We start from the raw sequence: 23,227 nt of genomic DNA, 5'->3' as shown, positions 1-23,227 counted from the left end.
ATAAAAAAATATATATTGAAAATCTTTGATTTAGAAAAGTCCTCTTGATGCCAAGTTGAAGATGGATTGGAATGGGGAAAAGACCTCTGACAAGGAGACCAGTTAGAAAGCTATTGCAATAGTCCAATTGAGGGATCCTGAACTAGGGTTCTGGTTATGTGACTGAAAAAAAAGGGTTTAGATGGGGAACCTATTGTAAAAGTAGAAATAACAAGATTTGGCAAAGTATTAGATATGTCGGTTGAGTGGGAATGAAAAGTTAAAGCCTTGGCAACTGGGAATGTAGTGGTGCCTGAACAGTAATAGGCAAATTAGAAAAAGAGTAGGATTTGGGGACTTGGGGAAGGTAAAGGTAATGAATTGTTCTGGATGTGTTGAATTTGAGGTGCCTACAGGATATTCAGTTCAAGATGTTCATTAGGCAGTTGGCAATGTAAATAAACTAGAGCTCAGGAGAGAATCTAGAGCTGGACAGAATTAAAGCAGGTTGTGCTCAAATGGTATGTTTTTTTTTATTGTAGTTCTTTGGAAGTTTGGGCTCCTATAGGTATGCTGTCAGTTTACCGAACCCCTTGACACAATGCATTTCAGGCTTGCATGGCACACTCCTGTTTAAGCTACCTTGATTCAAACCCATGTGAAATATTTCAAACTATGGAAAATGGTTGAGAAATACATTTGTGACCCACCTCCACCTCTTCCAGCGTACTTTTGCCTGCCTAGGTCCTTGCTTAGTACCCAATTTTAATCCTTATTTCCTCTTCCCATGAGGCTGAAGCTGGACTAGGTTCTCAGAATCTTGAGTTTCTGGCTTCCTCTCTAGGAAGATAGCAGAGTACTTAAATTCTTATTGAGAATGTGAGGGAAGTGAGAGTTTTCAGGGACAACTAGAGGCTCACCTTCAACCACATAAAATTTCCTGCCACTGTCCCAGAACATAATTAAGACTAACAAGGGCCTCAATGTATTACTGACTTCAAGGTGAGAAGCAAAGGGCCCTGATGGACATAGCTGGGGATATTAAGCTCCATTCGGACTCATATAATCTTTAAAGCTATAGGGGACTTATTTTATCCTTTGCTAGATATTTATCCATTTTATGGTGACTATGTGTATCTCCAAGTCTCTGGTCTGTGAATGCAGGTAATATCTCCACAGATCTATCTATTTAGCCCTAATCTTTCTGGTGAGCTTCAGTTCCACATAGCCAACTCCTTTTGGACATTATGAACTGAATTTCAGTTCTGTAGTATCTGAGTAAACTCAATAGATACAAATAGAACTCAAATTGTTCGCCAAACCCATTCCTCTTCAAAACTTCCATACTACTGCTGGAGGCACTATCATCCTTCCAGTCATCCTACTCAAAACTTCAGTATCATTCTCAGCTTTTCTCTCTCAGCCCCTATGGCCAATCCATTGCCACATCTTTTGATAACTTTTTCTACATCTTTTAAAAAGCTCTCTCCCCTCATGAAGCTACCATCTTAGTTCTTGTCCTCATCATTTCTTTCTTGTACTGTCAAAATAGCTTTTGTTAAACAACAAAATTGAAATTTGTTTTTTACATTTCTAAATTTGTCCATGTTCCTGTTCTTTCCCCTTTCCTAGAAATTCCCTATTACCCTTCTCCAAAAAAGAACCCCCCCAAAAATAAAATTTTCTACATGTTTTGTGGATCGTCTATTTCTATAATAGTGGGACAAGTGTTTTTCATATTTTTTTTGGGGGGTGGGAGCTGGTTATTTCCTTTCAGTTTAGATATTACTTGACTGAAATGGTTTCTTCCAAGAAAATAAACCAATATCTGTTGCTGAATCTAATGTCCTTTTCTCAGTCTTTGTCCTTGACCAATGCATTCAACATTGTTTATCAGCTCCTTCTCCTTCTGGGGGTATTCTGTTCCGAGTTTTTTGTCATTCTTTCTAGTTTCCTGATAAGACTCTTCTCAAGCTCCTTTGAAGGATCATGATCCTCATTCTGTTTTATTTCTTTCAGTGATCTCATCAGCTCCTGCAGGTTCAATAGGTTTTCTTCCTATGATTTCCTCCCCATCCCTGGACAATATTCAGCCCTCATCTCTTTCCTAAGCTCTGTCCCCACTTCAATTCAACCAGCAATTCTTCTCTCTCATGGATCTGTTAGACACTGCAATGAGTGCTACAGGAAGAGTTAAAGAAAATAATTTCTGCCCTTAAAGACCTGACACTCAATTGGCAGGAACAGATGGTAAGAATAAAATGGATATATTAGGCACTTAATATATGCTTATTGAATTGGGCACAGCTAGTTTGTGGCAGAACTAATATGAAAATCCTGTTCTACTCCTAGTCCAGTGGGATATGGGTCTTTACCCATGGGATTTCCTGTTCTCTGAGGTCTTGTGTCCATTAGAGGAGAGTCTCCTTGTTGTGTGTCACAGGCTCTATCCTGTGTCAGCATCCTAGGATCCCAGGGTGGTAATTCTTGCTCCTATTTGTAAAGGGGGGTCCCCTTTTCTTTGGGGACAGCCCCTAAAAATCTCTAGATCAAAAAAAGTTCTGAGTCACTGGCACATGATGCAGGGCACATATTGGGGGTAATGCTCCCCCCATATAATATTATCTCCCCAGTCTTTTTCCCAAGCTATCACAACTGTCCCTTTCCTTTTCTTATTTTCTCTCTTCTCCTATCTTTAGCATATTTTGGAGAGGATTCTCTGTGTCTGTATTCTGTGTATATGGACTTACTGATCAACATACTAAGTGTTCTGTGAGTGTGTCCCTTTATTTGGGTCTCTGGCTGTATCCATGAGTATGAGGCTATAGAGTCAAAAGCACAGGAATGGAAAATCTCTGAGGTTCAAGGGAGAGGCAAATGAATACAGATAGCCTATTTGCATTTTCCTTTTTCATTCTGACTCACATTCCCCCTCAACTGACTCAGAACCACTACTTTTTTCCCCTCACTGCACCTGCCTTTCCCCATCTTCTCTTCCAGTGCACACTCAATTTAATTATTCATGACAGGTAGAAGACAAACCAACTTTCTTGGAAGAAAGCAGAAAATGGAGAGAATATCTGGGAAAAAAAAAAGAAATTAGTCTAGATAATAACTCAAACATGAACTAATCAACCTTGTACAAGATACTGTGTTAGGTGATGTAGATAAAAGGACAAAATAGCCCACTCTCAAAAGAATTTTTCTGGGATGTGGGAAGGAGGTGGGACTATTAAAGCCATTCTTGTTCACAGCTGGGTGCTAGGAAGAAAGATGCATCTGGCAAAAGAGTTGGAGGGACAGGGGTCTGTCTGGTCCTAGGATGGGGCTTGTGGCAAGAAGTAGAACAAGAAAGCATAAGTAATTTGAGTTTTTCTTCTTCATCTTGTATCAGAAAGGACTGGCCGTACTTTTGGCCAGGAAGTAAAAGAAACTCTGAGGTGTGTGTGTGTGTGAGTAAGAGAGACAGAGAGGAGAGGGAAGGAGAGAGAGAGAGAACGAACATGCATGCTCGTATACTGAGACATTTCAAATCTACCCTGGAGCTTCTCTTCCAGAATTTGGTGGATATTTTAAAGTCAGGCCATCTGGTCAATATTTCTTTCCACCAACTGTGGAGTTTAGGCAATAAGGAACATTCTCATTAAGCAAATCTTGATCCAAAGGTATCCAATATGATTCAGCATGAGGGCTAAGATCATTTTGTATTTGACTTGTGTCCATGTCCCTTTCAAGGATATAAACAATTTCCATCTTTCTAACCCAGAGTCAGCTACAAACTTGCTGTCAACCCTAGGAAAAGGGTTCAAGGTCACAAAATAGGTGATCCTAGTAGCAAAAATTAATACTTGGCATATAATGGGGTGTGAAATTCTTCTTCTTGTACAAAAGCGAATAAGACTAGGATATCCAATAAGGGGCCCCAAGGGAAGTAGGTGGAGCCAACAGAAATTGAGATCTGGGGAGCAGAAGCTCCAAGAGCAGCTTAGAGGCTTGAATTGTTTATCTACAACTGGTAAGTAATCTACTTTCCCAACTCCACATTATACCTATTTCTAAAACCCATTTAATAGCCTCTGTATACTATCCAATACTCTATCCCCCTTTCCATGAAAATAATTTTGTCTCTGAAAGAGAATTTTATCCAGAGTATCCTCTTCTTTTTGTAAGAGACATGACTGTCACATTTCTTTATTCTCGTTTTTCCTTCACAAAATACTATATTTAAAGTAATTTGGAGCATTGGGCCTTTTCAATCTTTTCACCCTTCTCTGAACCTGGGAAATAATAGCCTTCATCCCCACAAATGTCTTTTTTTGTCTTTAATGAAAATCTCCCTTCCGTCTTGTTTTTTTCTTCTTTTTGGTTTCTGATCTTCCCTGAGTTGGTCTTTTCGATCTCCCAAACTCAGTTTCTCCTTTCTCATGACTCCTTTAGAAGCTCATCCCCTTTCTAATTGATTGCTGGGGAGTCCTCAGTTCTAGGGTTTTCCTTGTAAGTGTGGTGATCTTATTCCCCTGGAAATTCTGACCTCAAGCCTGATTGCATTTCTGTCACTAAGTATGGATTCCTTTCCACCTACCATCCAACTTCTAAAAGGAATGAATATTCAGTGACTGCTAGCTAGCTGTGCTTCCGGGTCAGTGATGGAGGAACTCCCAACTCCCTCAGTCTACCTCTTGTTTCATATTATTGGAATCCCGGCCCTGCTATCCTCTAGGGCTTCTGAAATCTTCCTATTACTTCCCTTAGTCCGAACTACAGAGGGACTGTACTTTACTGAGGGAGTCAATAATTCTGTTATGGTGTTTCCTCTCCCTAAAGTCCCTCAGTTAGATTTAGTTTCCATCTGCCCTAGCGCAGTTTTAACTCTTCCTCTCTTGGTAGGTGACAGAATTCTTCTCTTTTCAAGTTACTCATGTTTCAGGCCTAGGGACTCTGGTCCAACAACTCTCTCATTGGGCTTCTCCCCACCTGGCAGATTCTCTCCCTTGAGTTCCTGAGCCCATTCCCTAGACAGAGGGCAGTGGCCTTGCCTTCAGTGCAGCTGCCCAGCCCTCAGTGTGTACGGACTAGTTTGACCAGCAGCTACTTTAAGGGAAGCACTTTGTGACGCTGTGGTCAGTGTAGGATGCACAAGTTCCTAGGCCACACACAGCCTGGTGCTGGCAAACAGGAGCCAGCAGCTGGGCTGGAGAGGGCGATAGACCTCTAGGGCATTGGCCCTTCCATCTCTGCCCACTTTTTGCACTGTTGATGAGGAAACCCTGATGCTGAAGCCTGGAGAGCTGGGTCCTCTTCAAGATAGCCTGGGGCCCGGATACAGAGACCTTTGAAGTAGAAGTTCAGGAAGGTTCTTGGGAAAGAGGTCAAAAAGGGATATCAGGGCCTGGAATGGTAGGAGGACAAGAACCAACTAGAGAGGAAAGAGGAGGGGAAGGATGAATCCAAAAAGTTGGAATTGGGGATGCCCCTTAATGATGGGCAGAGGTCAAGCACATCTCCCAGAAGGTGGGAGAAGAACCACTGAGCCTGGAGGTGGTGCTGCTAAAAGCAGCAGGAGAATCTACCACAGAATGCAGCCACAGGCAGGGGCCCTTGGCAGAGACCCCTCCCCAAGTGTCTTCAGAGTCTGGGAACCTCCTAAGGCTGGCTAAGGAGGCCTCTTATCCCCATGCCCCCAGCAGCAGACCCCGCTGCTCAGAGGCCATGGGACCCCTTTCTCCCATAGCACTCCAGGGACTGGAGCCTGAGGAGAAATGTGACCTCGGTAACAGAGGTGAGTTCGTGGAGGGGGAATAAGAGGGAGGCTCTTGGGATGGAACATGGAGATGTCAGGAGCGGCCACGAAGGCACTTTTGCCTAGATAAAAGGCAGGAAAGAATCCACAGAGCGAGTGGCCTCTGGGAGCTGGAACACCCAAGCAGAGGCTTGGGTGCTTCCTCCCTCCCCTGCCCCGCTAAGTTCTCCCATTCCTGGCCTGGACTGGGCACCTCTCATTTACTGGCAGGCCAAGCCCCTCGGATGGGCAGAGGGAAGACCCCGTGGCTTGAGCAGGTCCCTCTAACTGAGGATGGAGGCCGCCTCTGAGCGCAGGAGCAGGGCAGGTAAGAGTTGGGATCCCCACAGGCAGGCCCCGCCGTGCCCGCCCTGCCCCCTGGCGGCCAGTCCCAGGGACCTCCCAGAGCCCTCGGTGGACTTTCCCCCGGAGGCTGCTGCTCACCCCACGGCTTTAGCAGAGCCCGTGGCCCCCCCTCGGGGTCTCGGCCCAGACGAGGAAAGATGGAGACTCTTGCTGCAGAGCCCGGGCAGGTACTTGGTGTCTTGCCTCAGGGAATCCATGCTTTGCCCTCGACTTTGTGGGGGGCGGGGTCCTTCTGAGCAGGACAGAGCCAGGAGGCTGCTCCCCCTTCCCCTCCCGCCCCAATGGCCATACCTGGGCCTGGGCCCGGCCCGGCCTTCACCTGTGCTTCTCCGCCTTCCCTAGGGGAGAAGCCCTAATCTCGCCGCCTCCGCCCCCAGCGTTCCCGGGACTTCTGCAGCCAAGCACCTCGGGACACAGGGCACGGCCCCTTACCGGTGTCCACTGTGCCAGGCTAGCTGCCCCAACGCGGCTCCGAGGCGGGCCCACACTCGGAGCTGCCCACCGGGACAACTGCCCCCTGGATGGGCCGTCCAGGCCGCTTCCCTCTAGTCTTCCTCCGGACCTCGTCCCTCGTCTTCTCATTGCGCCCCCATTCTCTGGGGCCTTCTCTGGCCACAAACGGCACTGGAGCGGCGCGGCCAAGCCCGGAGATGGGGCGCTCTCCTCGGCTGCCTGCCTCAGTGCGGGCGCGCTGGCGCGGCCGGAGGGGATGCGGATAGGCAATAAAGCTGCCGGAGCCTCGGCTCTCGGAGGAGGAATAAGGAGGAAGAGGAAAAGCGTGTCCGACTTAGCGGTCCCACGCGAGCAGTCCCCCACCGTAGCGCCTGTGACCCCCGCCTCTCCAGACCCTCGGTCGCTTTCCTGGGGGACGGGGTCCGGGCTCCCCCCGCAGCGTCACCCGAGACCCTGGCAGTGGCGGGGGGAGGGAGGGCCCGCAGGAGGCGGAGATGCCTCTTACTCTAAGGAAGCGTCCAGCCGGCTCGGCACCACGAGCGGACCCGAAGGGTCTGGGGGCTTCCCGCGCTCGCCAAACTTTGGCAACGCAATCCCCGGGTGGAGGAAGTGGGCGTCTCCACGCGAAGCCGCCAGCCCAGCCCCCGGGGCCCCAGTGCGTGAGGGTCTGACGCCCTTTCCCCCAGTCCTTCCCTCCGCAAAACCGAGGAGGTTCGCTCTCCGTGTGCTTTATCGCTCCGCCCTTCTTTTCTTCCCTCTTGGCCACATTGCCCCCTGGGAGCTGTAGTCCGCGCTGCTAAGCTTGAGCCGGAAAGAACAATGGCGTTGGTGGGGAAGAAGGACCACATTTACCGGCGGCCTCCGAGCCCCCCATCGGCCTACCTCGTGCCCTCTAGTGACCTGCTCGGGAGCACGTAGTCGGCCACTCTCCGCCCCCGGCTCCTTTCCCTTAGCTAACGGAAGCGGGGAAGTGGAGGGACTACATTTCCCAGCGGCCCCCGCGCCGCACTTCTTTTGCTCCTCCCTGAGACCCCAGGCCTCCGTCTTCCCGGCGGGGAGTAGAAGGGGCCGGGCGGCGCGTCAAGCTCTAGCTCCCGTGGTGCCCCGCGGTGGTAGTGGTGGTGCTGGTGGTGGTGGAAGCGGTAGTGGTAGTGGAAGTAGTGGTGGTGCTGTTGCTACTGCTGCTGCTGCCAGAGGTGGAGGTGGAGGTGCTGGTGGAGGTGTTGGTAGGGCTGGGCTGGGCGCGCCGCTTCCCGCCGGCCGGGTCGGGGCGCTGTGGCGCTTATTATTGTCGTGCGCCGCGGGCTGCCCCGCCCCCTCCCCTCCCCCCGGTCCTGCGCCCGGGCCGCCCCTCCCCCCGCCTCCCCGGCCCCTCTCACGGTGCCAAGATGGCGGCGGCGGCGGGCGGCGGCGGTTGCCCGGGGCCTGGCTCGGCGCGGGGCCGCTTCCCGGGCCGGCCACGGGGCCCCGGCGGGGGCGGGGGCCGCTGCGGGCGGGGCGGCGGCGGGGAGCGGGCCCGGGTGGCCCTGCGGCGAGGCGGCGGCGGCGCGGCCGGGGCTGGAGGAGCGGAACCCGGCGAGGACACGGCCCTGCGCCGCCTGCTCGGCCTCCGCCGGGGCCTGCGCCGGTTCCGCCGTTTGTGGAAGGGACTGCACACTCGCCGGGGCCGGAGCCGGAGTCGGGGCCGGGGCCGTGGCCGGGCCGGCCTGCAAGAGGAGTCCGACCCGGGCCAGGGACAGGAGGAGGAGGAGGAGAGCAGCAGTGACGAGGAGAACGAGGAGGAGGAGGTGAGCCGGCTGGGGCGAGAGGGGCCGGCAGCGCCCCGGGGGAGGGGGGGAGGGACCTCCCCTCCCCCCGGGGCCGGAGAGCTGGGGAGGGGGCTGGCGTGGGGGAGGCCCTGCCCTGCCGGGGACGGAGTGGGGGCTGAAGGAAAGGGACCGGAGTTGGGGGACCGAGCCGAGGGCTCGGCCGCTAGGCTGGGGGTTGGGGTGGTGGTGACTGGCCAGCTCTTTTGGGGGGCTGGAGCTAAGGGGGAGCGCCCCATGAGTCCCGCCAGAGTCTGAGAAGCTCGGGGGGTTTGTGGGGGGGGGAGGGGACACACAGAGAACAGAGCGGGATGTCTTGGGATGCCCAGCCTCCGGGAGCTACTAGAAACGGCGTGGCTCTGGTGGGTGGAACCCTGGGTTGGGAAGACCCCAGGATCCTCCTCTCTTGAACGCCTTTAGCTTGCCCTGTGACCTTGGCCAAACTCCCTCCCGGCCTTGCCCATACCTCAGTTTCCCTGCCTTCTAATTTGGGGTGGGGAGGAAGGCATAAGCGAGACTCCTCCCAGGGAATTTGGTTGGGGAGATGTAAAGTGACAACCAGGAAGTGCGAGGTCTCCAAGGCTTGGCTGGCTGTAGATCCCACCCCTTCCCCCTCCCCCAGTCTGTGGGACTTTGTTCCGAGTTGCAGTTTGGGACTGTGGCTGCATCTTAGCCTGAGGGGCTCAGGAAGCTTGAGGTTGATTGCAATGTTTAGCCCGAGGGGCCGCGGAGCATTGTCCTGGTGTTGTGGGCTGCAGCCCAGCCGCATCCTGACCCTGTGTCTGTCTTTGGGGGGCTGAGTGCCCCGCTCTGCTTGAAGAGCTTTTCTGGACTGGAGCCACTTGTAGGCAAAGGCCACCTCGAGCCCCTGAGTTTAGGCTTATTCTGCTGAGTCCTAGCAGAAGCCATTCCTTTCTGGAGGGGCTCAGGGCCATGAATTGAGGAGAGGGAGCACAGGGAAGAATTGGAGCCTTCCTTGGCTCTTGCTTTGCTTTCCCAAATTTCTCCCGCTTTGGGGTTAGTGCAGGTGGAAGTGGGGTACAACCTAATGCGGGGGTCAAGCGGAGGAGGGTTCATTGGCACTGACTACTCCCTTCACTCCTGGTCCCCTCCATCAGGAGGAGTTTCTGGGTTTCCACTCAGATGAAGATGTGGCCCCCAGTTCCCTGCGCTCTGCGCTTCGGTCCCAGCAAGGTGAGTGAGGGGCAGAGACTTTCCAACCCTCTAGAAAAGCATCTCCATAACGGGTCCCAATCACGCACCAGCTCCAGCTCCTGCCTCCTCGTGCTTTGGGTTCACCGTTATCCATCTCCACAAACGACCACTCTCCCCACAGGTGGAACCCCCAGAGGCCGGGGCCGCAAACACAGGACCACCCCCCCTCCACCTCCCCGCCCAGCCGAAGTGGCCCTTCCCCCCCAGAAGGCCCCGTCCCGGAGACGGGGCGAGACTGGCAAAGAGCGGATGGTGCAGGTACTGGCTGAGCTGCTTCAGCGGGCCCAGGCCCCGCCAAGTCCCCGGGGCCGAGTCTCCGAATCTCCCACCCCTCGGCGGCCTCGAGGCCGGCCACCGGGCTCTTGTAAGAAGAAGAAGCTGCCAGCGGTGGCAGCGGCGGCTCCCAAGGCCGTGGCGACTCCCAAGGCCACGCTCCCCATAGTCCCGGGAAGTCGACGTGCTGGGGCCTGGAAACACCGAGAGGCCACCGGCCCCGGGAGCCACAAAAGAGGGGACTCGGGCCGAGGGGGCCGAGGAGGTAGGGGCCGTGGCCGGGGGAGGCTCCCTCTCCTACTCAAGTTCGTCTCGAAGGCCAAAAAGATGAAGATGGGGCAGTTGACCTTGGGACCCGAGCCAGGACGGGGTCGAGGCCGTCGAAGGGGGGGCCGCCGGGGAGTCCCTCCAGGTAGAGTTGGGTCTGACCGAGGAGGGGAGCAACATCCAAAGTCTGAGCCAGAGGAAAAAGAAGAAAAAGACAAAGAAGAAGAAGAAGAAGAAGAAGAAGAAGAGAAGAGGGTGACTGAGGAAGAGGAAGAGAAGGCACCTTCACCACCACCTCCTCTGCCTACTCCCCCTCCTCCACCTTCCCCTCCACCTCCCCCACCTCCACCTCCTCCACCCCCTCCAGCTCCTGAGGAGGAGGGAGATACGCCCCCTCCTCTGGCCACAGCAGCTACTAGATCTCGAAAAAGAGGCCGGCCTCCCCTGACCCCTACCCAGCGAGCCGAACGGGAGGCGGCCCGAGCAGGGCCGGAGGGTGGCTCCCCCCCTACCCCTGTCTCTCCTGCAGGGCCTCCTGAAGACAGTCCCACAGCCCCCCCTAAGGGGACCACTTTCCTGAAAAACATTAGACAGTTTATCATGCCTGTTGTGAGCGCCCGATCTTCCCGTCTCATCAAGACCCCTCGACGGTTCATGGATGAAGAGGCCCCCCGACCCCCAAGGACTGAGGCCTCCCCCCCTTCTCGGCCCCCTGTGGAAGTCTCCCCACTAGCCCCCCAAGAACCAACTACAGCTCCTGATCCCACTCCTGCTCCCATTCCTTCTCTGGCTCCGGCTCCGGTTCCGGCTCCACCTCCGGTTCCGGCTCCACCTCCACCTCCTACCCCTGTTCCTACCCCTACCCCTACCCCTACCGCTACCCCTACTCCTACTCCTACCCCTATTTCTACTCCTACCCCTACCCCTATTCCCACTCCTACTCCTACCCCTACTCCTACCCCTTCTCCACCTCCTCAATCACCAACACCCCCACCAGCCCCTCTTCCTGAAAAGAGACGTTCTATCCTGAGGGAGCCCACATTCCGATGGACTTCACTGAGTTTGGAGCTAGCCCCTCCTCCGCCTCCAGCTCCTCCACCAGCCCCTCCCCCGGCACCCATGACCCCATCCCGGAGGCCCCTTCTGCTTCGAGCTCCCCAGTTCACTCCCAGTGAAGCCCACCTGAAGATCTATGAATCTGTGCTAGCCACACCCTTGCCTGGGGCCCCCGACCCCCCTGAGCCAGAGCCTCCCCCAGCCGATGAACCGATTTTAGAGCCCGAAGCACGGACGGGGAGTCGAACCAATCACCTCAGCTTGCCCTGCTTCAGCCCTTCGGCAGCCACCCCCACCAAGGCCGAGGGCCCCCAAGGTTCACCGGCTCCTAGCAATGGGCAGCTGCAGGCGCCCCTGCCCCCTCCTCCTGAGGAGCCAAGTCTCTGTACCCGGGGCACGATTTCGCTTCCTCTCTCTGGAGTAGAAGAGAAGATGTTTAGTCTTCTCAAGAAGGCGAAAGTCCAGCTATTTAAGATCGATCAGCAGCAGCACCAGCAGAAGGGGGCCCACCTGGTTCTGGTGAGATGACCTCCTTTCCTGTTCCCCTTCGAGCTCCTTGTCTCCTGCTCTCCCACCCGGGCTCCCCTCTCAGGCTCAGGGTTTCAGGTCTTTCCTACGCCCAACCTTCAGGCCCATGGTTTCCCCACCCTGACCCCATCTCACCCCCTCCCCATCAGCCAAGCCCCGGAATGAAAGTGGAAGAGGCCATGAGGACCCTCAAGCAGAGCCCTGAGAGAGGAGCGGTCAAGTCTGAGGACGAGTTCCTGGAAGCCAAGAAGGAGAGACCCCCGGTATGCGCCGACCTGGGACTGACTTCGGGGAAGGAAGGTGGAGAAAACCGTTACTTGGCCAAGGGGTGGAGAGCCAGCTGATGAGAGAGCCCATCCATGTCTTCTGCTTGTCCCGCAGGGTCCCGAGTCTCCGGTGCAGGGTCCTCGAATCAAACACGTGTGTCGGCACGCCGCCGTAGCGCTGGGCCAAGCCCGGGCCATGGTGCCCGAGGACGTCCCTCGGCTCAGTGCCCTGCCCCTTCGGGAGCGGCACGACCTTGCGGCTGACGGTGAGAGGGTGCTGGGGGTCGGGGTGCCCCTCAGCAGAGAAGAAAACCTGAGGCCAAGGAAGAGATTTCCCAGGCCTGATGCCGCTCGTTCCTACCTCCGCAGATACATCCTCAGCATCTGAGACGGAGGGCATCCCGTCACGCTCCCGAAGGGGAAAGGTGGAACCAGCCGGCCTGGGGGGGAACTCGGGGTCCACAGGGACTGGGGGAACCCTGTCACACACCCCGAGGCGTTCCCTGCCCTCCCACCAAGGCAAGAAGATGAGGATGGCACGGTGCGGCCGCTGCCGAGGCTGCCTGCGACTGCAAGACTGTGGGTCCTGTGTCAATTGTCTGGACAAACCCAAGTTTGGAGGTCCCAACACCAAAAAGCAGTGCTGTGTGTGAGTTACTGTAAGGCTGCTCCTTTCTGCCTGGGGTCCCACCCCCCTGATGCTTGTGAATGACCCCCTCTGCCCCCAGCATTTTGTGAATCACCCGCGGTCCCTGCTCCTGCCCTTTGTGCCCAAGTGTTACCTGAGGGATCTTAGCACCTAACGCAGGCCTGGTCCTGCCGGCCACTTCAGAAGGCAGTGTGAGCCCCCCGGAAGTTGGCCCTCCCCTTCCCCACTTGATCTCTAGTCCCCTCCCCCAGTGATGGGCCGCTCCCCTTCCCAGGTACCGGAAGTGTGATAAGATTGAGGCCCGAAAGATGGAGCGCCTGGCCAAGAAAGGTAATGTGACCCCAGAAGAAAGGCTCTGGCCTCACCTGACCCCCCCCCCCCCAAAAAGGCCCCCAGACCCAAAATACTTTTAGGCAGAGCTGTGACTGCGGGAGCTGGAGTGGGGGGGAGGCCTCCCCTGCCCCAGCTCCATTCTTCTCCGTCCTTCCTATTTTGTTCTCTGAACCCCATCTTTTTCTCATTTCCACATTCCTTTCCTCTCCCACTTCCCTTCTACTTCATCCCTCCTTCTTTGATTGTTTCTCTCCATGCCATCAACCCCCATGCTCGTGCTTCTTATACCCCACACCATTGCCCCGCTCTCACAGGCCGCACAATGGTGAAGACCCTGTTACCCTGGGATTCCGACGAATCCCTGGAGGCGTCTCCTGGGCCTCCCGGGCCTCGAAGGGGGTCAGCGGGCGGAGGGCCCCGGGAGGAGGCAGTGGCCCCGTCCGGCCCTGAGGAGCAGGATCCCCTTCTGCAGCGCAAATCAGCCCGGCGCTGCGTCAAACAGCGGCCTTCCTATGACATTTTCGAAGACTCAGACGACTCTGACCCGGGTGTCCCTCCAGCTTCTCGCCGCCGTGCCCCTCGAGAAAACGGTGAGGGCCGTCATCCTCCCCGGCTTTCCCTGTTTCTCATAATTCCCTGACTGAATGGACGGACTTTTTTCTGGGCTCTTAACACAGGGAAGGGGCTTGTTCTGTAGTTCTGTCGAGTGGGCCCATTCTCTAACTCAGTGGGAGCAAAGAGCACAAACTGTGAGATGACCAGGTTTTCCTAAATACCTGGAAAGGACGTGAGGTGTGAGGGCGAGGAACAGGCTGGAGGTCTCACCCTAACCCTCCCTCCCCTAGAGCTGCCCCTGTTGGAGCCGGAGGAGCAGAGCCGGCCCAGAAAGGCCACCTTGCAGCCTGTGGTGCAGCTTAAGGCTCGGCGGCGTCTGGAAAAGGTCAGCCCTATCTCTGTCCCCTGGGAACGGGGCCCAGGCCCAGTTCTTATTGTGGGGGAGGAGGACGGGAGTGGGCCACAGCAGCCCCTCCCAGTGTATGCTTATGGACCCAAAGGAATGGTTTAGAGGGGGATGGAAGGGAACCATTGAGCTGGGCTCTGAAGAAAATACAGAGGGAGCTCAGGAGTACCCACACTACTCTAGTTTGGGGAGGAGGGTTAGGGAGCTAGGATGGAAAAAAGAGGGTGCAGCCAGGATCCCCTCCCCCCACCCTGGCTGTCCTTGCCTTGCCTCCAGGCCCATCTCCCTCCCACCCCCCTCCCCAGGACACTTCTGGTCCCGGACCCTTCGCCTCCTTCCCCAATGGCTGGACTGGAAAGCAAAAATCTCCCGATGGCATCCACCGAGTCCGCGTGGATTTCAAGGTAGAGTGTTTGGGTGAGGGTCCGAGATGCAGGCGCCGGACGGGCCTTATGCTGAGCGTGGGGTTTGGGGGAGGTGGAGGGGCAGGAAGTTCAGGCCTTGGACTTTGGAATGAGAAGCACAAGTGGATGGGGGCAGGGGGGAGAGGGTTCTGAAACAAGATGCTGAGGTGAAAGGCTCCCAGGGTTTTATAGGGAGAGCGCCAGAAGGAGTTGGGGGGGATGGGGGGGAAAGGAAACGTCTCGCCGCCTCTGATTGCAATCACCCCTTCCTCCTTCCAGGAGGACTGTGACCTGGAAAACGTGTGGCTGATGGGTGGTCTGAGCGTGCTTACTTCTGTGCCTGGGGGTCCCCCCCTCGTGTGTCTGCTATGTGCCAGCAAAGGCTTACATGAGGTCTGAGACCACCCCGGCCCCTCCGAGGCCACCGCCCCTCCCAAGCATAACCTTGCTCTCCTACTTCCCTTTCCTCATTCCCCCGGCACCCCCTCTGCCACCCCAGTCTCCCAGGACAATGGCCACACGGTCTTTTCTCTCCCCAGCTGGTGTTCTGCCAGGTCTGCTGCGATCCTTTCCACCCTTTCTGCCTGGAGGAGGCGGAACGGCCGCTGCCCCAGCACCACGACACCTGGTGCTGCCGTCGGTGCAAGTTCTGCCATGTCTGTGGGCGTAAGGGCCGGAGCACCAAGGTGCGATGACAGGCACCGGGGAATGGGGGTTGGGGGGGTTGGTGGCCAGATCCCAGGAACATGACCTTTCTTCTCGTCTTAAACAACGACAGCACCTCTTGGAGTGTGAGCGCTGCCGCCACGCCTACCACCCTGCCTGTTTGGGGCCCAGCTACCCGACCCGGGCTACACGTAAAAGGCGTCACTGGGTGAGATGTCTGGGCCCCGTCACTCCCGTGTTTTGGCCGCTTGTTTCGGACCATGCTGTTGGGCCGGCCTAAAACCGACTTCCTCCTCTCCTCAGATCTGCTCGGCCTGTGTCCGCTGTAAAAGTTGTGGAGCGGCTCCAGGGAAGAACTGGGACACCGAGTGGTCGGGGGATTGTAGTCTTTGCCCGGGCTGTACCCAGCTTTATGAGAAAGGTAGAGGGCCTCTGGGGGTGGGGGACCCACCGGAAGAGGAGGTGCCCGGACCTTGTGGGAAGAGAGGGTTCCTTCCAAACCTCCATCTCTTCCCACAGGAAACTTTTGTCCAATTTGTACCCGCTGCTATGAGGATAATGACTACGAGAGCAAGATGATGCAGTGTGCACAGTGTGACCACTGGGTGCACGCCAAGTGCGAGGGCCTCTCAGGTAGGTGGGACACCAGCCCTGCTCTTTCTGATGGTCCCCAGTCCCCTTCCCTTCAGGGTGAGCTCCCTGGGCACAGGCTTCCCCCAGCCTCCTGAGGTTCTCTCAGGGCTACCAGGAGCCATGGGCTCTGGGCTTTTCCCTGACCCTTTTGTCCTTCCTTACCGCTTTCAGACGAGGGCTACGAGATTCTGTCTGGGCTGCCAGACTCGGTGCTATATACGTGTGGCCCGTGTGCCGGGACGGCCCCTCCCCGATGGCGAGAAGCCTTGGAGGGGGCTCTTCGGGGCGGGCTGCACCAGGTTCTGCAAGGGCTACTGAGCTCCAAGGTGACTGGACCTCTGCTGCAGTGCACCCAGGTATGGGGGGGGGGCTTCTCTTGGGGTGGGGTAAGAGGACCCCTGTGGGGAAGTGCTCACTTCTTGTACCGCTGCAGTGTGGACAGGACGGGGAGCAGTTGCACCGAGGACCCTGTGACCTCCGGGCCGTGAGCCAGCTCTTTGAAGACGGGCACTACAGCTCTGTGGTATGGGGTTTGTGGGCCTGCCCAGAGTGGGCCAAAGGGGTCTGGGGGATTCGGGATGATGAAGGACTAAAGGAGGGACCTTCCCTAACAACTCCCTCCTCCTCCTTACAGCACAGCTTCATGGAAGACGTGGTCGGGATCCTGATGAGACACATGGAGGAAGGAGATGCCCCTGAGCGTCGGGCTGTGGGGCAGGCCAAAGGGCTCCTTCTGAAGGTGAGGGGGGTCAAGGGGGGGAGTAGGGAGGAGCTCCAGCACTCCATCCGCCTGCTCGGGTCGCCTTACTGACGCCCCCGCCCCCCACCTTTGTCTTTCCTTAGCTCTTGGAGTCTGCCTTCAGTTGGTTCGATGCCCATGATCCCAAGTACTGGAGACGGAATACCCGGCTGCCCAAGTAAGCAGGGCTTTGAGGCCCAGGGGGGAGGCAAGGGCCGCCCCATAGGAGCGTTTCCCCAGGCGCTGACTGTCTGTTTCCCCTCCTTTGTGCAGTGGCGTCCTGCCCAACGCCGTCCTGCCACCCTCAGCGGATCACATCTATGCTCAGTGGAGACAACAAGAGTCTGAGGCACCGGTGCCCGGCCATCCCCCTGTGGGGGGTGCCATCCCAGGTAGAGGCTGGGAGAGACCCCCTGGGGTCCAGAGGTGGGTGAGGGGCTTGGCCAGGAGGCTGGAGCTGCGGCCCTGACAATTTTTCTTCACTCAGCAGCCACGCCGACAAAGGAGCCCGCTTTGGAGTCCCACCTGGAGGACCCTCGTCAGTGTGCGCTCTGCCTCAAGTATGGGGACGCCGACTCCAAGGTAAGAGGTGGCTCTGTGGGTGGGCATTGCTCAGCCCCCAGCCCACCCTGGGATCCTCACTCAGGACCCTCCTCCTCTGGGTCTTCTCCTCTCTTCTTTCTTTCCACTGCCCCCCAACCAGGAGGCTGGAAGGCTCCTGTACATCGGACAGAACGAGTGGACGCATGTCAACTGTGCCATCTGGTCAGCAGAAGTGTTTGAGGAGAACGATGGCTCCCTCAAGAACGTTCACGCCGCCGTGGCCCGCGGCCGGCAGATGGTGAGGGCCGGGGCCGCGGCAGGCTTGGGCACCCTGGCGGCCGCCATGGTAGCGCCAGCCTTTCACCTAGTCCAGAAACAAAACTGGAAATCCCACCCAAGGTTCCTATTCCTTGGGGTCACCATCAGGTTTAAAAGGAAAACGCTTGTTTGGCTTTGCCCACCGCCCTCAGAGATCGCCTTGAAGCCGGGGTTCTGACTGACTGGGGAGGGGTTTGTGGCCAAGGGGCCTGGGAGGAGAATGTCCCGAGGTGTCCATGATCCCCACTGTCTCCCCAGAGGTGTGAGCTGTGCCTGAAGCCTGGGGCCACCGTGGGCTGCTGCTTGTCCTCCTGCCTTAGCAATTTCCACTTCATGTGTGCCCGCGCCAGCTGCTGCATCTTCCAGGATGACAAGAAGGTTTTTTGCCAAAAACACACGGACCTCCTGGATGGCAAGGTGGGGCTGTGGCCTTCAGGGGTGGGGCACGCTGGCTGTATCCCTCCCGGGGCTTTCTCCCTTCCCTCTCCCCTGAGCTGACCCGGTCCTCTCCGAGTCTCACCCTTCCATTGCATTCTGCGACCCTGTGCTCTCTAATTGCCCCCAGCCCCATTGCCACCCCCTCCCTCCCCCCCAGACCCTTGGCCAGCTACCCAGGGTGCTTCAGGGGGGGAACGCGAAGCTTGCTGACGCCTTTCTCCCCCCTAGGAGATTGTGACTCCCGATGGCTTTGACGTTCTGCGCCGCGTTTATGTTGATTTCGAGGGCATCAGTTTCAAGCGAAAGTTTTTGACGGGTTTGGAGCCAGATGCCATCAATGTGCTCATTGGTGAGACCCCCACACCCTCCCTTTCCTACCCGTGCTTTCCCTGTCCCCTCGTGACACTGCGCACCTCAGCTCCTTCCCGACGGTCACCCCACTGCGCTCTTCCCACAGGCTCTATCCGCATCGATTCTCTGGGGACGCTCTCTGACCTGTCGGACTGCGAGGGGAGACTCTTTCCCATTGGCTACCAGTGAGAGGCCCGAACCGCTGGGGGTATGGGAGGGAGGGGCATCGGGAGCCGGTCCTAAGCCCTCTCGGTCACTTCTCTTCCTCACCTTTCAGGTGCTCACGTCTGTACTGGAGCACGGTGGACGCCCGGCGGCGCTGCTGGTATCGGTGCCGGATCCTCGAGTATCGACCCCGGGGCTCTCGGGAAGAGCCTGACCACATTGGGGCAGCGGAGGAGAACCGGACCATCGTGCACAGCCCCATCCCCACCACGGGTATGCCCTGCCCTCTGCCGTTAAGGACGGGCCGCCTCCCGTCTTCTGCAGCCACCCGTCCCCCGCTCGGCTCCGGGTCCAGCTCCGTGGTAGCCATTGGGGGTGGGACGCCGGGCTGTTTGCCTCCTGACAGTCTATGGTGTCGGGGGGCCGGGGTTATAGGTCCTTGCAGAAGGCTTGACGAAAGAGGGGTGGGCCTTGAGCTGGGTCTTGGACTTCGGGGCTAGGACAGAGACTGGTAAAGGGGAAGAGGCTGTAATGTCTGCCAGGGGCGGGCTGGGCCAATGTGGTTCAGTGGGAAGCCTGGAACTTTATGGAGCCAGAAGAGGCAGAGACGGCCGGTATGTCTCGTGCCTTAGGGAAGGTGGTTGTGGTCGAGTGAGAGGGGTCAGAGACAGAGGGGTCTGTAGGGGGCAGAGGCCGGCATTGGAAGCCTCAGAGCTGGAAATGGGGAGGGCGGGAGAAAGACAGGCTGTAATTGGCCAGTCCGAGTGGAGGCCCTGGCAGTGGGGGCCGGGCTGAGGCCTCCAAGGAACCGCTGAGTGCTGTTGGGGAGCCTTGGGCTTGGGGGGGCCCAGAGGTGTCTGAGCGCCAGAGCTATGTTCTGAACCCCTTGGGTTCTGAAGGGGGAGAAGAAAAGAGATGCTGTGGGGAAGGGAGTGCCACAGGTTAATGGCTACCATGAGGACACCTTTCCCTTCCCCTGATGTTGTGTGTCATGTGATTTCAGAGCTGCTGGGAGCCGAGCCCTCCCAACCAGGGCCTGATACCCTTTGCCAGGGTCCTGAGCGCTACTCCCCTGCCCAGAGCACGGGCCCCTTACCCCCTCCTCCAGAGCCAAGCGTCGCCCCCTCCCCAGCCCCGCGGTCTGTCTCAGGGGCCAGAATCAAAGTGCCCAACTACTCCCCTTCCCGAAGGCCCCTGGGAGGCGTCTCCTGCTGGCCGCTGCCCTCCCCCGGTGAGTATGAATGCCACGGCTGATAGGGTGGGCGGCCCCCGGGAGCATGGGGATGGGAGAGTCGCCCAGCCCCCGGGAGCATGGGGACAGGAGGGTCAGCGGTCCCATGGTCTCTTCCCTTCCAGGAAGTCCATCATCTCTGTCCCACCACATCCCAACGGTCGGGGATCCTGACTTCCCGGCTCCCCCAAGACGTTCCCGCCGTCCCAGCCCCCTGGCGTCCCGGCTGCCGCCCAGACGGGCCTCCCCGCCCCCCCGGCCCGCTCCTCAGCTCAGGGTGCCCCCTCCTACCTCAGCCCTCGAGGCCCTCATGCCTACCTCAGGGGAGCTGGCTCCCCCCAGCCTAGCCGCCTCCCCCCCCCCTCCTCCTGAGGACTTGGGCCCTGACTTTGAGGACATGGAGGTGGTGCCGGGGCTGAGCGCGGCCGACTTGGACTTTGCGGCCAGCCTGCTGGGGTCCGAGCCCTTCCAGGAGGAGGAGATTGTGGCAGAGGGGGCTGGGGGAAGTAGCCGGGGGGGGCCGGGGGATAGCTCAGAGGAGGAGGCCGGCCCCCCTACCCACTACATTCACTTCCCCCCCACTGTGGTGCCTGGCCCCGCCCCACCCCCTGGTTCCCTACTTGGAACCCCCCGAATCGAACAGCTGGACGGAGTGGATGACGGCACAGACAGTGAAGCTGAGGCCGTCCAGCAGCCGCGGGGCCAAGAAGCCCCCGCTTCGGGGCCAGGAGTGGGGGGGGTAGGGGGTGGGGGGGGCGGAGGGGATGGAGCAAGGCCCCCTGAGGACCTCCCTTCAGAGATTGTGGAGTTTGTACTCAAGAACCTAGGTGGAGCTGGTGAGGGTGGGGCCGGCCCCGGCGAAGAACCCCCCCTGCCGCCACCCTCCCTGGCCAACGGCAGCCAGGCCCCCCCGGCCCCGCTTCCCGCCCCAGTCGACCCCCCACGGACGTTTGCCTGGCTTCCCGGGGCTCCCGGAGTCCGAGTCCTCAGCCTCAGCCCCGCCCCCGAGCCCCCCAAAACTGCTGCCTCCAAGATCATTCTCGTTAACAAACTGGGCCAGGTGTTTGTGAAAATGGCAGGGGAGAGCGATCCGGCCCCACCTCTGCCCAAACGGCCCCCGCCAACTCCTCCGACTGCCAGCCCGGCCTGGGGTCTCGCCCCTGGGCCCTTGCTGAGTGTGCTGCCTGTGGTGGGGGTGGTGCGCCCCCCACCCCCACCCCCCCCATCGCTGACCCTGGTGCTGAGCAGCGGGCCCCCCAGCCCCCCCCGCCCGGCCATTCGAGTCAAGAGGGTGTCAACCTTTGCTGGCCGCAGTCCCTCGGCACCCCCCCCAAACAAGGCCCCCCGGCTGGATGGGGAGGGGGATTCCCTCGAGAATGCCCCCCAACCAGTGGGGACCTTGGGCAGTGGGTGAGTGGACGGAGGCAAGAAGGAACTTGGGTGGGGGAGGGAGCCACAGGCTGAGGGCGGGTTCTTTTCTTCAAATGCGCTCCTTCTTTCCTACCAGACTGAGCCGAGTACGCATGAAAACACCCACCGTACGGGGGATCCTCGACCTGGACGCCCCCGGGGAGCCAAGCAGGGGGGAGAGTCCCACGTGAGTGCCGCCTGCCTTCAACCCCATGCATCCCGGCCTCTATCCCTGTGGGCCCTGACCAGCCTCTTCCTCTCCCCAGGATCCTCCCTGACCGGCCCCCGTTGCTCCCGCTGCCGGACTGCAGCTTCCCCAAGGTCTCCGAAGGGCCCCCCGACCTGCTGCTTGAGCCCCAGTGGCACCACTACTCAGGTAGGGCGCCGGCCAGCCCCGGGGTCTGCTGGAAGGGAGCAGGCTAGGAGCGGCAAGGCTTTTGGAGGGGGAGCTGCGGTCCATGCAGGATGCCGTCACCAGCGCCTCCCTTGCACTGGCAGGTGAGGCGTCGAGTTCAGAGGACGATCCTCCATCTCCCGAAGACAAGGAGAACCAGGGGCCCCGGCGGGCGGGCCCCCACCTTCGCTTTGAGATCAGCAGCGAAGATGGCTTCAGTGTGGAAGCAGAGAGCCTGGAGGGTGAGCAAAGGGTGCTGGGGACCTGGGGGTCTGGGCGGGGCCGGGCCTGGGTGCTAATTGACCCTTCCCGGCAGGCGCCTGGCGCACCTTGATTGAGAAAGTCCAGGAGGCCCGAGGGCACGCCCGGCTCAGGCACCTCTCCTTCAGTGGTGAGCTGGGGTCTGGGAGGCAGAGAGGGGTGGGGGGGATAGAGCCAAGGGAGCCCCCATGACACCCTTCCTCGCCCTCCCTCTGTGGCCCAGGGATGAGCGGCGCACGGCTCTTGGGCATTCACCACGACGCCGTGATCTTCCTGGCGGAGCAGCTGCCTGGCGCCCAGCGCTGCCATCACTACAAGTTCCGATACCACCAGCAGGGGGAGGGGCAGGAAGAGCCCCCCCTGAACCCCCACGGAGCCGCCCGTGCTGAAGTCTACCTCCGGTGAGTGGGGAGGCCTCTAGGCCCTCTGGGGAGGTGACCCCTGACCCCAGGGCTGGGGAGCAGCCCCTGCTCAGCATGGATCCTGTATCCTCAGGAAATGCACCTTCGACATGTTCAACTTCCTGGCGTCCCAGCATCGCGTGCTGCCCGAGGGGGCCGCCTGTGACGAGGAGGAGGACGAGGTGCAGCTCAGGTCCACCAGGTATGGGGTGGGGGAAGGTGGTCTGGGTGGGGGTGGGGGGCACCCAACAGAAAGAAAAAGAAAAAACAGGGATGGGCCTGGAGCAGGCAGCTGCCTCTTTTCCTGCCCTAGGCGTGCCACCAGTTTGGAGCTGCCCATGGCCATGCGCTTCCGACACCTCAAGAAGACGTCCAAAGAGGCCGTGGGGGTCTACAGGTGAGGGGGGGGACTGGTAGCTTCTATGGGTGACCGGGCCGGGGGCATGCCCCACAATTAAGCGGTGCCCTGTCTCGCAGGTCGGCCATCCACGGCCGGGGCCTGTTCTGTAAGCGCAACATCGACGCCGGTGAGATGGTCATCGAGTACTCGGGCATCGTGATCCGCTCGGTGCTCACCGACAAGCGCGAGAAGTTCTACGACGGCAAGGTGGGTGAGGGGCCCGGTGGGCCGGCCGGGCTGGGGGCTCTCGTGGGCCGAGCTCACCCCGGGCCGACCCCTCTCGGCAGGGAATCGGGTGCTACATGTTCCGCATGGACGACTTTGACGTGGTGGACGCCACCATGCATGGCAACGCGGCACGCTTCATCAACCACTCTTGCGAGCCCAACTGCTTCTCCCGAGTGATCCACGTGGAGGGCCAGAAGCACATCGTGATCTTTGCCCTCCGGCGCATCCTCCGGGGGGAGGAGCTCACCTACGACTACAAGTTCCCCATTGAGGACGCCAGCAACAAGCTGCCCTGCAACTGTGGGGCCAAGCGTTGTCGCCGCTTCCTCAACTGACCCGCCCCCCTCCCCCAGCCCAAGCTGTCACCCCTGGCCTGGCCCTGAGGGGACCCCACCCGTGTCCTTGGCCATCTTGTCTCTCCCTCTCCCCCCCCAGCCTCAGCACGCGTCCCCAGGGAGCCCTGCCTGCCCTCTTCCAGTTAGCACCTGCCTGCAGGGTCCAGGATGTAGATATATTGTACAAAGGTTTCTAAATCCCTTCTTTTCTATGCACTTTTTTATTTAAAAGGTGGGGTCCCAGGGGGGACTCCCCCCACAATAAAGTCCGTCAATGTTTGGATCCACAGCCTCTGACTCTGGGGGGGGGCTGATGGGAGGGGATCCTGGGGCCAGGCCGTTTTGTCCCCATCATTAGGACGGCATACAGAGCCCTCCTG

At 58.5% G+C, this 23,227-nt stretch overlaps 1 protein-coding gene across 2 annotated transcripts; it reads left to right on the top strand.

The window, feature by feature from the left end:
• Positions 1 to 7,950: 7,950 nt before the first annotated feature.
• Positions 7,951 to 23,130, top strand: KMT2B (lysine methyltransferase 2B). 2 transcript variants are annotated; one of them, XM_074306697.1, is made up of 37 exons: positions 7,951 to 8,364; positions 9,501 to 9,576; positions 9,719 to 11,712; positions 11,871 to 11,984; positions 12,103 to 12,253; positions 12,357 to 12,636; positions 12,911 to 12,966; positions 13,284 to 13,559; positions 13,815 to 13,909; positions 14,236 to 14,334; positions 14,614 to 14,727; positions 14,874 to 15,020; positions 15,113 to 15,208; positions 15,304 to 15,421; positions 15,520 to 15,633; positions 15,805 to 15,989; positions 16,067 to 16,156; positions 16,268 to 16,372; positions 16,477 to 16,550; positions 16,646 to 16,764; positions 16,863 to 16,954; positions 17,076 to 17,213; positions 17,492 to 17,650; positions 17,900 to 18,020; positions 18,129 to 18,207; positions 18,300 to 18,460; positions 19,191 to 19,418; positions 19,544 to 20,828; positions 20,926 to 21,015; positions 21,095 to 21,204; positions 21,327 to 21,464; positions 21,539 to 21,613; positions 21,707 to 21,884; positions 21,979 to 22,086; positions 22,198 to 22,281; positions 22,362 to 22,491; positions 22,572 to 23,130. In XM_074306697.1, the coding sequence occupies exons 1-37, from the start codon at positions 7,966 to 7,968 to the stop codon at positions 22,845 to 22,847; spliced, it is 8,154 nt and encodes a 2,717-aa protein (XP_074162798.1). In that variant the 5' UTR covers positions 7,951 to 7,965; the 3' UTR covers positions 22,848 to 23,130. The 2 variants fall into 2 exon arrangements, with proteins under 2 accessions (XP_074162798.1, XP_074162797.1); XM_074306696.1 differs by having other exon boundaries at positions 16,860 to 16,954.
• Positions 23,131 to 23,227: the final 97 nt, after the last annotated feature.

This window comes from Sminthopsis crassicaudata, chromosome 3 (assembly GCF_048593235.1).
Source record: "Sminthopsis crassicaudata isolate SCR6 chromosome 3, ASM4859323v1, whole genome shotgun sequence".
Classification (NCBI taxonomy): Eukaryota; Metazoa; Chordata; class Mammalia; order Dasyuromorphia; family Dasyuridae; genus Sminthopsis; species Sminthopsis crassicaudata.
This window is presented reverse-complemented; position numbering and strand designations above follow the sequence as displayed.

Bases quoted from the DNA above. Each gene is read 5' to 3' on its own strand.
- KMT2B (XM_074306696.1), top strand. From the start codon at position 7,966: ATGGCGGCGGCGGCGGGCGGCGGCGGTTGCCCGGGGCCTGGCTCGGCG. The intron at 8,365-9,500 runs GTGAGCCGGCTG...CCCCTCCATCAG, and splicing joins AGGAGAACGAGGAGGAGGAG to GAGGAGTTTCTGGGTTTCCA. The intron at 15,990-16,066 runs GTATGGGGGGGG...GTACCGCTGCAG, and splicing joins CTCTGCTGCAGTGCACCCAG to TGTGGACAGGACGGGGAGCA.